Source organism: Balearica regulorum, chromosome W (assembly GCF_011004875.1).
Source record: "Balearica regulorum gibbericeps isolate bBalReg1 chromosome W, bBalReg1.pri, whole genome shotgun sequence".
Lineage (NCBI taxonomy): Eukaryota > Metazoa > Chordata > Aves > Gruiformes > Gruidae > Balearica > Balearica regulorum.
In genome coordinates, this window is record NC_046219.1 from 22,247,818 (window position 1) to 22,260,460 (window position 12,643).

At 46.2% G+C, this 12,643-nt stretch overlaps 1 protein-coding gene across 1 annotated transcript; it reads right to left on the minus strand.

Annotated features, from left to right (window-relative positions):
- Positions 1-823: 823 nt before the first annotated feature.
- On the minus strand, positions 824-11,049 carry LOC142599317 (tubulin polyglutamylase complex subunit 2-like). Its single transcript, XM_075739188.1, is given in 6 exon segments — positions 824-859; positions 3,843-4,005; positions 6,113-6,224; positions 8,550-8,681; positions 10,376-10,463; positions 11,032-11,049. Coding segments are annotated over 6 exon segments (549 nt in total).
- Positions 11,050-12,643: the final 1,594 nt, after the last annotated feature.

Consider the following 12,643-nt stretch of genomic DNA (forward strand, 5'->3'; position numbering starts at 1 on the left):
TGTTCCCAGGCTGGCATGGGAACTCTTAGAACGGATCCGCCTGAAACAAATCATCATTTTCTGGGTTATTTTTGAACTAAAGCAGTTCACTGACCCCCTGTGTGGCCACACAGAAAGCTGGCAAAGCTGATGGGAGAACTGTACCACAGGAGCTTTGGTCTGAAGAGGTCTCTGGAGATCTGCCCTCCAACCTCCTGCTCCAACTAGCTGGGCTATCCCCAACACTTGATCAGGCTGGCTGTGGCTTTGTTTACCTGTGTCTTGAAAGGAGGTCTAAGAATGGAGATATCTCTGGTGACCTGACCCATGGCTGGTCCTCCCTCCCACCTAAAAAGCTTTTCCTCATGTCTGCCCTGAACGTCCCAAACTCCAGTTTGTTGCCCCTTGTTATATCAGAGGGCCCAATATGCCGACCAGACCCATCCCACAGTGAAGTCTGCTGCCTCCCTGGGGCCCGGGTTAGAGACATTACCAGGAAACTGCCTGGTCTGGTATGGCCCTCTGATTATTACCCGCTGTTGGCTATGCAGGTTAGCCGTGATGAAATTGCAGAAAGAAGTCCAAAAGTGATCAGAAGGGACTTCAGGGCACTGGGGCGATTAGTTGAAGGATCAGGAGCACAAGTAGTGTTTTTCTCCATCCCGTCAGTGGCAGGGAAGAATACTGAAAGGAACAGGAAAGCTCACCTGATAAACATGTGGCTCAGAGGCTGGTGCCACTGGTGGAATTTTGGTTTTTTTGATCATTAGGAGGTTTACACAGCACCGGGTCTGCTGGTGACAGATGGAGTTCAGCTATCTCAAAAGGGGAAAAGGATTCTCGCTCATGAGTTGGCGGGGCTCTTCGGGAGGGCTATAAACTAGGATTGAAGGGGGAAGGGGATATAACCAGGCTCACTAGAGAGGAGCCTAGGGGTGGCATGTCAACATTGGGGGGGTGAAATCAAAAGCCCAGCTCAAGTGCATCCATACCAATGCACGCAGCATAGGCAACAAACAGGAGGAGCTGGAAGCCATTGTGCAGCAGGATAGCTATGACTTAGTTGCCATCACAGAAACGTGGTGGGACGACTCTCATGACTGGAGTGCTGCAATGGATGGCTATAAGCGCTTCAGAAGGGATAGGCATGGAAGGAGAGGCAGTGGGGTGGTTCTGTATGTTAGGGAGTGGTTCGATTGTATAGAGTTCAATGATTGTGATGATAAGGTCGAGTGCTTATGGATAAGGATGAGGGGGAAGGCCAACAAGGCAGATATCCTGCTGGGAGTCTGTTACAGACCATCCAACCAGGATGAAGAGGTAGATGACGCATTCTACAAGCGGCTGGCAGAAGTCTCAGTCACTAGCCCTTGTTCTCATGGGGGATTTCAACTTATCAGATGTCTGCTGGAAATCCAACACAGCAGAGAGGAAACAGTCTAGGAGGTTCCTGGAGTGTGTGGAAGATAAGATAGATAACTTCCTGACACAGCTGGTAAGTGAGCCTACCAGGGGAGGTGCCTCGCTTGACCTGCTGTTTACAAACAGAGAAGGACTGGTGAGAGATGTGGTGGTCGGAGGCTGTCTTGGGCTTAGCGACCATGAAATGATAGAGTTTTCAATTCTTGGCAAAGTAAGGAGGGGGGGGTCAGCAAAACCACTACCATGGACTTCCAGAGGGCAGACCTTGGCCTGCTCGGGACACTGGTTGAGAGAGTCCCTTGGGAGACAGTCCTGAAGGGCAAAGGGGTCCAGAAAGGCTGGGCATTCTTCAAGAAGGAAGTCTTAAAGGTGCAGGAGCAAGCCGTCCCCATGTGCTGTAAGACAAACCAGCGGGGAAGACGACTGGCCTGGCTGAACAGGGAGCTTTGGCTGGGACTCATGAAAAAAAGGAGAGTCTACCAAATTTGGAAGAAGGGGCAGGCAACTCAAGAAGAGTACAGGGATCTCGTTAGGTCACGCAGAGGGAAAATTAGAAAGGCAAAAGCCCAGCTAGAAATCAATCTGGCCACTGTTGTAAGGGATAACAAAAAATGTTTTTACAAATACGTTAACAACAAAAAGAGAGCCAAGGAGAATCTCCATCCTTTATTGGATGCTGGGGGGGAACATTGCCACCAAGGATGAGGAAAAGGCTGAGGTACTTAATGCCTTCTTTGCCTCAGTCTTTAATAGTCAGACCAGTTGTCCCCAGGGCATTCAGCCCCCTGAGATGGAAGACGGATGGAGAGCAGAATAAACCCCCCATGATCCAGGAGGAAGCAGTTCATGACCTGCTACGCCACCTGGACACTCACAAGTCTACGGGGCCAGATGGGATCCACCCAAGACTTCTGAGGGAGCTGGCGAGGCAGCTTGCCAAGCCACTGTCCATCATTCATCAGCAGTCCTGGTTAACAGGGGAGGTCCCAGACGACTGGAGGCTTGCCAATGTGACGTCCATCTACAAGAAGGGCCCGAAAGAGGATCCGGGGAACTACAGGCCTGTCAGCCTGACCTCAATACCGGGGAAGATTATGGAGCAGATCATCTTGAGTGTGCTCACCAGGCAGGTGCAGGACAACTAGGGGATCAGGCCCAGCCAGCACGGGTTCATGAAAGGCAGGGCCTGCTTGACCAACCTGATCTCCTTCTATGACCAGGTGACCCGCCAAGTGGATGAGGGAAAGGCTGTGGATGTTATCTACCTGGACTTTAGTAAAGCCTTTGACACTGTCTCCCACAGCATTCTCCTAGAGAAGCTGGCGGCTCATGGCTTAGACAGGTGCACTCTTCACTGGGTAACAAACTGGCTGGAAGGCCGAGCCCAGAATGGTGAACGGAGTTAAATCCAGTTGGCGGCCGGTCACAAGGTGGTGTTCCCCAGGGCTCAGTCTTGGGGCCAGTCTTGTTTAATATCTTTACCAATGATCTGGAGGAGGGGATTGAGTACGCCCTCAGTAAGTTTGCAGATGACACCAAGTTGGACAGGAGTGTCGATCTGTTTGAGGGTAGAAAGGCTCTGCAGAGGGATCTGGACAGGCTGGATCGATGGGCCAAGGCCAACTGTGTGAGGTTTAACAAGGCCAAGTGCCGGGTCCTGCACGTGGGTCACAACAACCCCATGCAACGCTACAGGCTTGGGGAAGGGTGGCTGGAAAGCTGCCTGGCGGAAAAGGACCTGGGGGCGCTGGTTGACAGCCGGCTGAACATGAGCCAGCAGTGTGCCCAGGTGGCCAAGAAGGCCAACAGCATCCTGGCTTGTATCAGGAATAGTGTGGCCAGCAGGAGTAGGGAAGTGATTGTGCCCCTGTACTCAGTACTGGTGAGGCCGCACCTTGAATACTGTGTTCAGTTTTGGGCCCCTCAGTAAAAGAAGGACATCGAGGTTCTGGAATGTGTCCAGAGAAGGGCAACGAAGCTGGTGAAGGGTCTGGAGCACAGGTCTTATGAGGAGCGGCTGAGGGAACTGGGGTTGTTTAGCCTGGAGAAGAGGAGGCTGAGGGGAGACCTTATTGCTCTCTACAACTACCTGAAAGGACATTGTAGTGAGGTGGGTGTTGGTCTCTCCTCCCAAGTAACTAGTGAAAGGACAAGAGGAACTGGCCTCAAGTTGTGCCAGGAGAGGTTTAGATTGGATATTAGGAGAAATTTCTTCACTGAAAGAGTGGTCAGGCATTGGAACAGGCTGCCCAGAGAGGTGGTGGAGTCACCGTCCCTGGAGGTGGTCAAAAAATGCGTAGACGTGGCACTTCAGGACATGGTTTAGTAGGCATGGTGGTGTTGGGTTGACAGTTGGACTTGATGATCTTAGAGGTCTTTTCCAACCTTAAAGATTCTATGATTCTGTGAAAATACTGATGAGCTGGATCCTGCAGTCCTACCTTGGCCTGGGGGCTGACCCCATAGCTGGTGAAGGTGTACAGCCACTGTGGGAGACCCAGGTGGGTAATGAGCAGGCGGTAGTAGGCTGTGAAGGTTTTGGTGAGGAAATGCCAATATAGAGCTCTGTCCAGGAACCATATCTCTGTGTCTGGGCAGACAACCAGAACAAAACAAATAGAAATTACACTGTTGTTTTGCAGTGATAATATCAACCCCTGGCCATTGTGAGGTGGGAGACACAACATACTTATCAGAAAAGCTGCAGTTTCTAAAACGCAGCGTCCCTTACTAACATAGATGATGTTTGAGAGGCAATGGGGTTTAATGGTTAGAGCATGGGGACTGAAAAGGACTTGGTTCTGCTCCCAGCCTGTCATGGTTTAACCTGGCTGGTAGCTAAAACAACCCACACAGCCATTTGCTCACTCCCCACCACCCCCCTCAATGGGATGGGGGAGAGAATCGAAAAGGAAAAAACCAAACAAACGAAGAAAAAAAACCTCGTGGGTTGAGATAAAGTCAGTTTAGTAGGACAGAAAAGGAAGAGAATAACAAAAACAACAATAATAGAATATACAATACAAGTGAGGCACAGCACAATTTCTCACCATCCGAAACCAATGCTCAGCTAGTTCCTGAGCCATGATCCCACCTCCTGGCTAGCTTCCCAGTTATATATGGAGCATGTTGTTATATAGTATGGAATATCCCTTTGGCCAGTTGGGGTCAGCTGTCCTGGCTGTGTCCCCTCCCAATTCCTTGTGCACCCCCAGCCATCGTGCTGGTGGGGTGGTGTGAGAAGCAGAAAAGGCCTTGACTCTGTGTAAGCACTGCTCAACAATAATGAAAACATCTCTGTATTATCAACACTGTTTTCAGCACAAATCCAAAACATAGCCCCATACTAGCTACTATGAAGAAAACGAACTCTATCCCAGCCAAAACCAGCACACAGCCTTACTTGTGCAATAGCCATTATACTCACTTTCCCCACCATAAAATGGATGCAATGCTATTCTTTCCCAACCTGGGACCGATGCGCTACATGGAACACGCTTGGACATCAGCAACTTTGTAGTGTAAGTTCAAAGTACAACTACGGCAAACATTTATCTGCCCCACAAAGTAAAAAGCAACTAACTCAACTGTCAGTCATCTTGATTACTGAATAGAGTCCAGAGTCTGGAAGTCAGGGAGTGTGTGCTGCCAACAAAAACACATTTTGCAAAATCTTTCCACAGCGATCAAATATTTCTCTGGTGGCTACATCCTTTGAAGAAATCACCATCAGATTACCAGCATAAAAAGTAGTGATTTTACTTGGGAAATTGAGAAGCCAAACATTGCCAATTAAATACACTGCCCCCCCATACTGACATCAACACCTGTAAACAACGCTCCGTCCCCTTGCCAAGGTTATTCACTGCATGTGAATCACTAACACTGGAAAGCAAGAGGACAAATAAGAAGTTTCTGCCTTGGGAGTTGTAGTCACACCCAATGAACGACACAAGATAACAACCAAAGGATTTTCTTAAGAACAGGTATATCACAATTGCACACCCCCACACAGCGAACATACATGTATACACATACACCTAGTGACCTGTGCACTGTTATCAGATGACAACTACTTTTCAAGTGACTCGGGTGTTTCACTAATCCCTGACTGATAACAGCTTTCTATGTATCTGTCAGAAGGAACAGCTCAGCTCACATCTTTCACTCTCCTGTTCAACCCTTCCTGCCAAATTTTGATCTAGTTAGCACCTGGAGGCTCTGCATCCATGCACAAGGTGGAAGAACCAGTCTAAGTCTGTCTCAATCAGCTAAGGGTCTTTTTTAGCATCTACCCTTTGCTTCTAAGCAGTGTTACACCCTTTCTCATAAAAATGTAAGGGAATTGTTCTGAGACATCCAAGTAACCAGGGATATGTTAGTGGCTGAGCTCTAGCTCTCTGCATTATTTCAACATGATTGTCTGTAGGTCATATGTGAACACTTTCCCATTTTAGTATGCAAGTATGCTATGTGTGTAGAAATCATAAGTTATAACTCAGACTCAAACATTAAAAGGAGGGAAAAATATTAGCTCCAGTTAAGTCTCTGTGAGGTTTAGACCCTGAGTTCAGTGGAGACAGGATGTCCCAGTAAATGCTCATCTACAAATTGCAAAGAAGGTCAGTAATGTAAGATGATTCTACACATGTGGCCTCCAGATACAATCCACAACAAGAGATGGCTAACTTTGCTCTTTTCATTCTTACCTGGTTTAGCGTGCTTATAAACAAGACAAACTTTCCCATTCCCACTGCATGGGTCTAATTCAAAGATAAAACTACGAGAATCAAAGTGTGGCTTCTCTGGTTTGCCTCCATTACCTGAAAAAAGAAAAAAACATCTTCATGAAACACATTTAGAAAACTGTCTGTGACTCAGCTGCAAAAAGTCAATCTATTTACTCACAGATTCACAGATTGCTAGGGGTTTGAAGGGATGTCTAGAGATCATCTAGTCCAACTCTCCTGCTAGAGCAGGATCACTTAGAGCAGGTTGCACAGGATTGCGTCCAGGTGGGTTTTGAATATCTCCAGAGAAGGAGACTCCACAACCTCTCTGGGCAGCCTGTTCCAGTGCTCGGTCACCCTCAAAGTGAAGAAGTTTGTCCTCATGTTCAGATGGAACTTCCTGTGTTCCAGTTTGAGCCCATTGCCCCTTGTCCTGTCACTGGGCACCACTGAGAAGAGTCTGGCCCCTTCCTCTAGACATCCACCCTTTAGATATTTTATAAGCATTAATAAGATCCTCTCTCAGTCTTCTCTTCTCCAGGCTAAAGAGACCCAGCTCTCTCAGCCTTTCCTCATCAGAGAGATGCTCCAGTCCCCTGATCATCCTTGTAGCCCTCCGCTGGACTCTCTCCAGTAGTTCCCTGTCTTTCTTGAACTGGGGAGCCCAGAACTGGACACAGTACTCCAGATGTGGCCTCGCCAGGGCAGAGTAGAGGGGGAGGATAACCTCCCTCGACCTGCTGGCCACATTCTTCTTAATGCCCCCCAGGATACCATTGGCCTTCTTGGCCACAAGGACACACTGCTGGCTCATGGAGAGCTTGTTGTCCACCAGGACTCCCTGGTCCTTCTCCGCAGTCCTGCTTCCCAGCAGGTCAACCCCTAACCTGGACTGGTGCCTGGGGTTATTCCTCCTTAGGTGCAGGACCCTACCCTTGTCCTTATTGAATTTCATATGGTTCCTCTCTGCCCAGCTTTCTACCCTGTTCAGGTCTCATTGAATGGCAGTGCATCCTTCTGGTGTGTCAGCCACTCCTCCCAGCTTAGTATCATCAGTGAATTTGCTGAGGGTACACTCTGTCCCCTCTTCCAGGTCATTGATGAATATGTTGAAGAAGACCAGACCCAGTACTGACCCTTGGGGCACACCACTTGATACAGGCCTCCAACTTTTGACTCTACGCCGCTTATCACAACCCACTTAGTTTTCCTCATGTGGATTCTGAATCTTCCTTGCTGCACCTGAAGCCCATTACTTCTACCCACCATCCCTTTTTTCCCCTTTTTTTTTCCTAAGGAGAACAGGGAAAACATTTTATTCTTTTTCTCTTGACAGAAGACTTTGATGAACTTGGAGACATATACATTTCTTCATACATTTCAGTGTGACATCAGTGTTCTTCTCAACAGCCACACGTTCTGACTCATATTCAACTTGTGACCCACAACCACTACAGAGCCTTTCTACAGGACCATGTTGGGATTGTGTAGCTGCAAGTTCTTGCAGAACATAATTTTGAATTCTAATGCTGCTGAGGAAGAAGGGGGACACAAGAGCTGTGTCTTCAGAAGAATTTTCCATGAAAGTCAGGATGAGAACTCTTGTGGGAATGTAACTTTTTCTCAGTGTACCTTATAAGTGCATCAGTGGAGGTGTGAGTGGCTAAATATAAGCAGAATTTGGCCTATTTCATTACAATGGCTAGAAGATCAGGACTGCAGCCACATTTAGAAGCTACAAGAGCTATAGAGATTCAGAGATAAGACTGAAATTAAATAGCAATTTTTTAAGGAGTCAGCATGATACCTGGCTCTGTTCTTATCTTCTTTCTTCTTCCGGTCTTGTTAAACTATAAGAGCTCTGAGAAAAGGAGTGGGGTTTTTTTCTTCTTTTTCTCTCCAAACTGCAGGATGCTCATCATTTTTAGGCAGTCTAGAAATGCACGTTTTCCAGTGCCACCTCACACTTACATGTATTTACCAGAGTTATTTTTCCAATTCCAAAGAGCATATCCAGCTGTCTTTTCACTACCAAGACTACTGTTATCTTTTGTTCATGTAACACCATAAGCATACAAAAGCTTTAGAAGTTGAATCACTGGAGGAAGCCTCGGTTAAAAATTTAAATAGGGAAAAGGCAGAACAGGAGGGCTGCCAGGCTGTGAAAAGCGTATGCAAAGAGTATCAACTGGCAGCATTAACAATCCCCATGAGATTCACAGCATACAGGTCTACCTCTCAAGGCTGCAGGGGACTAATAGGACATATAGTAGATCCAGCCCAGGAGACAAAGAAAACCCCATCTACTTGGAGTGACCTTTTCTCTTGCTATATCCATGTGCTATATCCTAACATTACCCTAACAGAGCAAAAGGGATGAGATGGAGCACATTTTCTAGCCTATTAACAGGATCTTACCTTCCTCATTTGTGTCATCTTCCAGATCAGCAAGAGTTGGTGCATTAGGCAGAGTTTACACAGAAGAACCTCCAAGCCTACATAGCTTCAAGACACTGTTAATCACCATGGAGCCCAGAGGCATTGGGGTATCTGCAATAATTAATCACATCCAGTGTCAGGAAAGCACAAGAGGTACTTCTTTATCCTCCACACATCAACTCAACCTCTTCTAAAATGCAGAAGGGGGAGAAAAGATGGGTGTACCCATCAGGCCTGGACAGTTAACCAAGTCAGGCTCCACAGGAGCAAAAATTGGGCTTTTTCAAACACAGAATCACACTTACAGGTGATGCGACACCATCTCAGAGCTGTGCAGGTATGAGAACTACACTGCTGACTAAGCCTGTGCTGCAGCCGTTAGCCCAGTCCTGTGAAACTGGCTATTAAAAATCCTGGCTAGCTACAGCCGTCTCCTCAAAACTCCTTTCCCTGCTGCTTTCCTTCCTACCAGAAACCACCCCACCCATTCACAGCTTATTGGGCAGCTCATCCTCTTCCATCCCATGTACCTGCTCAGGGTGCATCCTATTGGTTCCCACTCCAACACAGGATTTTATCAGGGTGTCAACATGTGGGTGTTCCTGAATGAATGCTTGAGGACTTGTCACTTGTCTCTACTTCTGATGACTAGTACTGTTACCAGACATCAAGTCAACAAGGACCCTGTTCAGACACATGCCAGTGTGAAGGGCCTCAGAAGGCACTACTGGATGCTTGCTCAAACAAGACAGTTTTGTGAGCTGCCTTGGTCTCTGTGCACTTGTGTGCCCTGAAAACAAGACCCTTCAGAGGTCACAACACACTAAATCCCACTTGAAACATGATGGGACTCAGTGCAGGTGCTAAAGCCCTGATGTCAATTGTCTCTGAAATGAAATTCCACTCCTGAGGAAAACGCTGTATTCCACACCCATCTCCTGAAGCAAGCAGTGTCCACAGCCCGATTTGACAACCTTGCTTGAAGGCAACAAGAGCCAGGATAATAGTGGCAGGGCTCCAGCGCAGAGTGAATGAACCGCCTGATTCTTGCCAAACAAGGATGGACAATAAAGCTCGGTCCTGTTCTCACTTTCACCACTGACTCCATAAATAACTCCAGTGAATGGACTTTAGCTGGTGGAAAGCAAAATCAGAATCTGGCACATACATATAGTTTTTAATGAGAAAGAGGCATTATCAGAGAGTGACTCCTCCTACTGCTTTATGATAGGAAAATGTGCTAGAGCTGCTTCTCTCTCCATGAACTACAGAGGGAGTCTAGGTACTATATTTAAACTACATACCTAAATCTGGGTGTCAACAGATGGCCAGTGTATTACAGAATGGTATTAATGTCATGACTTGTTTGGTTTCTAGCCAGTGTTCAGTGTACACGTCTCTTCTGTGGAAGTCCAGCACATGCAAGCAATAGGCTTTGCCTTGTTGCATCAGGAAGGGACCTCTGATGTGCAGTCATATTTTTTCCTTACCAAGACATGTCTAAAATAGTCTACAATCCCATGCAGAACTGCACTCACTTATTAATTCAGAGGTCAGTTTTCTGTAGTCACTGATCAAGCTGTCTAGCAGAAATAAGCTACTTCATTTTTTTGCGAGTTAAGGAATGGTGCTAATTTTTCATTAAAAATTACTTGGTGCGTGTGCTTTTCCTCAGAATAATGCAAGATGCTGACAGATGTGTATTGACTGTGCAGAAAGTAAGTCTGAAATTAAAGAGATTCTGCAAAGGAAAGACTGGTTGCAATGAAATGAGGGTATCGGTGGAGAGGAACACATGGACTCACCATCAGTCTTCACACTCCAGGTCATCTGGAAGCCATTGGTCATCAGATAGAAGTTCTTTAAATCCCCTGGCAATATGCAGGAATTTTTCTGCAAATCACAATCAAAGTGTTATGGGAAAATGCAGAATGTGCCTCAAACCCAAAGAACAACTGAATATTGGTACAGAAATATTTGCCACCAAATGTTTTGCTCAACTCCAAGATGACTCAAATCAGCTCAAATATCTCATCCTAAAACCTTGAGAGAAAACTGCATATTTCTTGGGTCTGCGCTACTCTATTAACAAAGATTACTTGGGAAAATTTCACAAGAGCAGTCAGTCATCACAAGGTTATTACAGGATTGTTCCCCAACTGAGACAACATATCATCCTTTGACACTAACAGCCACTCCAAGATCACATGTATAAGAACAATTGGCTTTTTCATATATATGGCTTACAAGAGTAGAGTTTTGCTTTAAGTGAAATCAGACTAAACCTACCTGTTCCACTAAAGCATGTATAATATTAGCACAAGGACTCTCTTCTGAGGAATTTCAGTTCCAAGTAGGTGAGAGAAGCATAGACTCAATAGCTGCACATACTCAAGCAGGTTTGACGTTTCACTTAACAAAGAGTATGTGTGCAAACACACATAGAGCCAGTCTCACAAACCTGCTGGTCTGGCTTCATCCCACCAAACTTCGGCGCTTCGCTGGGGCTCCTAAGCCCGCTTCCTTCTGAGCCAACAGTAAAAGAAGCAACTCCAGTGAGCTGGTGAGAGTGCTTCTAAGAACCAGGACCCTTCTCCTATACCTGTATTGGTTGTGGAAGGAGCCTTTCTTAACTTAGACTCTTCAGCTAAGCAACAAATATGAGGAACAACAAGAAGCCCAAAGGGCTATAGGCAATTGCAGGCACTGCTCCTGGTGACAGGACTGGCTGCAGACCAGTGACCCTCTGTTCCTGTTGATGTGTCAAGAACACAAAATGAAACAGTCCAGAAGCGTGTCAGTTTTAAGAAGACAAGCAACACGCATGACTAAAGGAGTTATCTGTTGTTTTGTTTGCAATTGTTTTAGAGAAAAAAGAGATTATGAAAGATTGAAGTGAGTTTGCATTTAAAGTATCATCAAACTCAAGACTTCAAAAGAAAAACTCAGACCCTAAAGCTCAGAACGATGCAAGTTCCACAGTCTCTGTGTTGACTTATCCAAGGGCTGCACCATCCTCCTTGTGAAAAAGTTTTCCTAATTGCAGTCTGAACCTCCAAGTTGCAACTTGTGGTCATTCTCCCTTTTCAGTCCCATGTGCTTTTAAATCTGCTCAGGAACAGAGACACAAATAAGTCCCTTAAGGGTCAAGCCTTGTCATTAAACCAGGATAGACAACTTCTTTAAGATGTTGATCTGAGACCTGTTTATAATCACAGGACTCCAGGAGTTACACTTCAGAGGGAAAATGGACAAATAATGTGAGATTTGCAACATAGCATGTCTGGTAATTCAAGTACTTTTGTGATAGGATTTTCAGCCTTTTCTACAAAAGGTGTATTTCTTTCGTTCAGCCAGTTTTAAAGACATGTCTTGTTGGACATGGCCTGCGCTTTGTGCAGTGAGTTTGACACTCAAAGCAGGAAAAGATAGAATTACAAACTTTAAGAACACTTAGAGGTCAGTAGTGCTGTCCCTCATATAGGCTTACCCTGCCACAGATCAAGATGTTATTCAGGCAGGTATTCACAGCCTGGCCTCAGAGGCCTGGGTGGGTTTTGGAGCTGTTACAGAATTACTTTGGAGAAAGCAGAAGTGTCAGATGTTAATAGCTTTCCAATATTGTGCCTCTGCTGGGACTACTTCCCCACAGCTACTAGAAAATGTAACATTCAAAGCCCCATAAATAAAGGAAGAATATTCTGGTAACCAGTAGCTAAGGAAAAGAAACATGCACACACAATTCATGTAGCTCTGCTTCACTTGGGGTACAAATTTGTAACATCTCAAAAGATGCTGATCAGATTCTTCCCCAGGTCTGCACTGTGTGCATATCCAGTTATCTGCCCTGATGTTGCTCAATGCATCTATCCAGCAGGAGTTACCTGCCAGCTGTGCATCTAGCTGCAATGCTGGCCTCTGGTTATCAGTGACTGGCACGAGGAAGGGAAGGTGCTGGCCTCCTCCTGTCCACATCCCCTCCCTCCCCTAGGACCAGGACAGCCCTTCTGCCTGTCACTTTCTTTGAATTGTTACAGCCCCTGTCCCCTAAACTGTGGCATATTGTGTTGAGT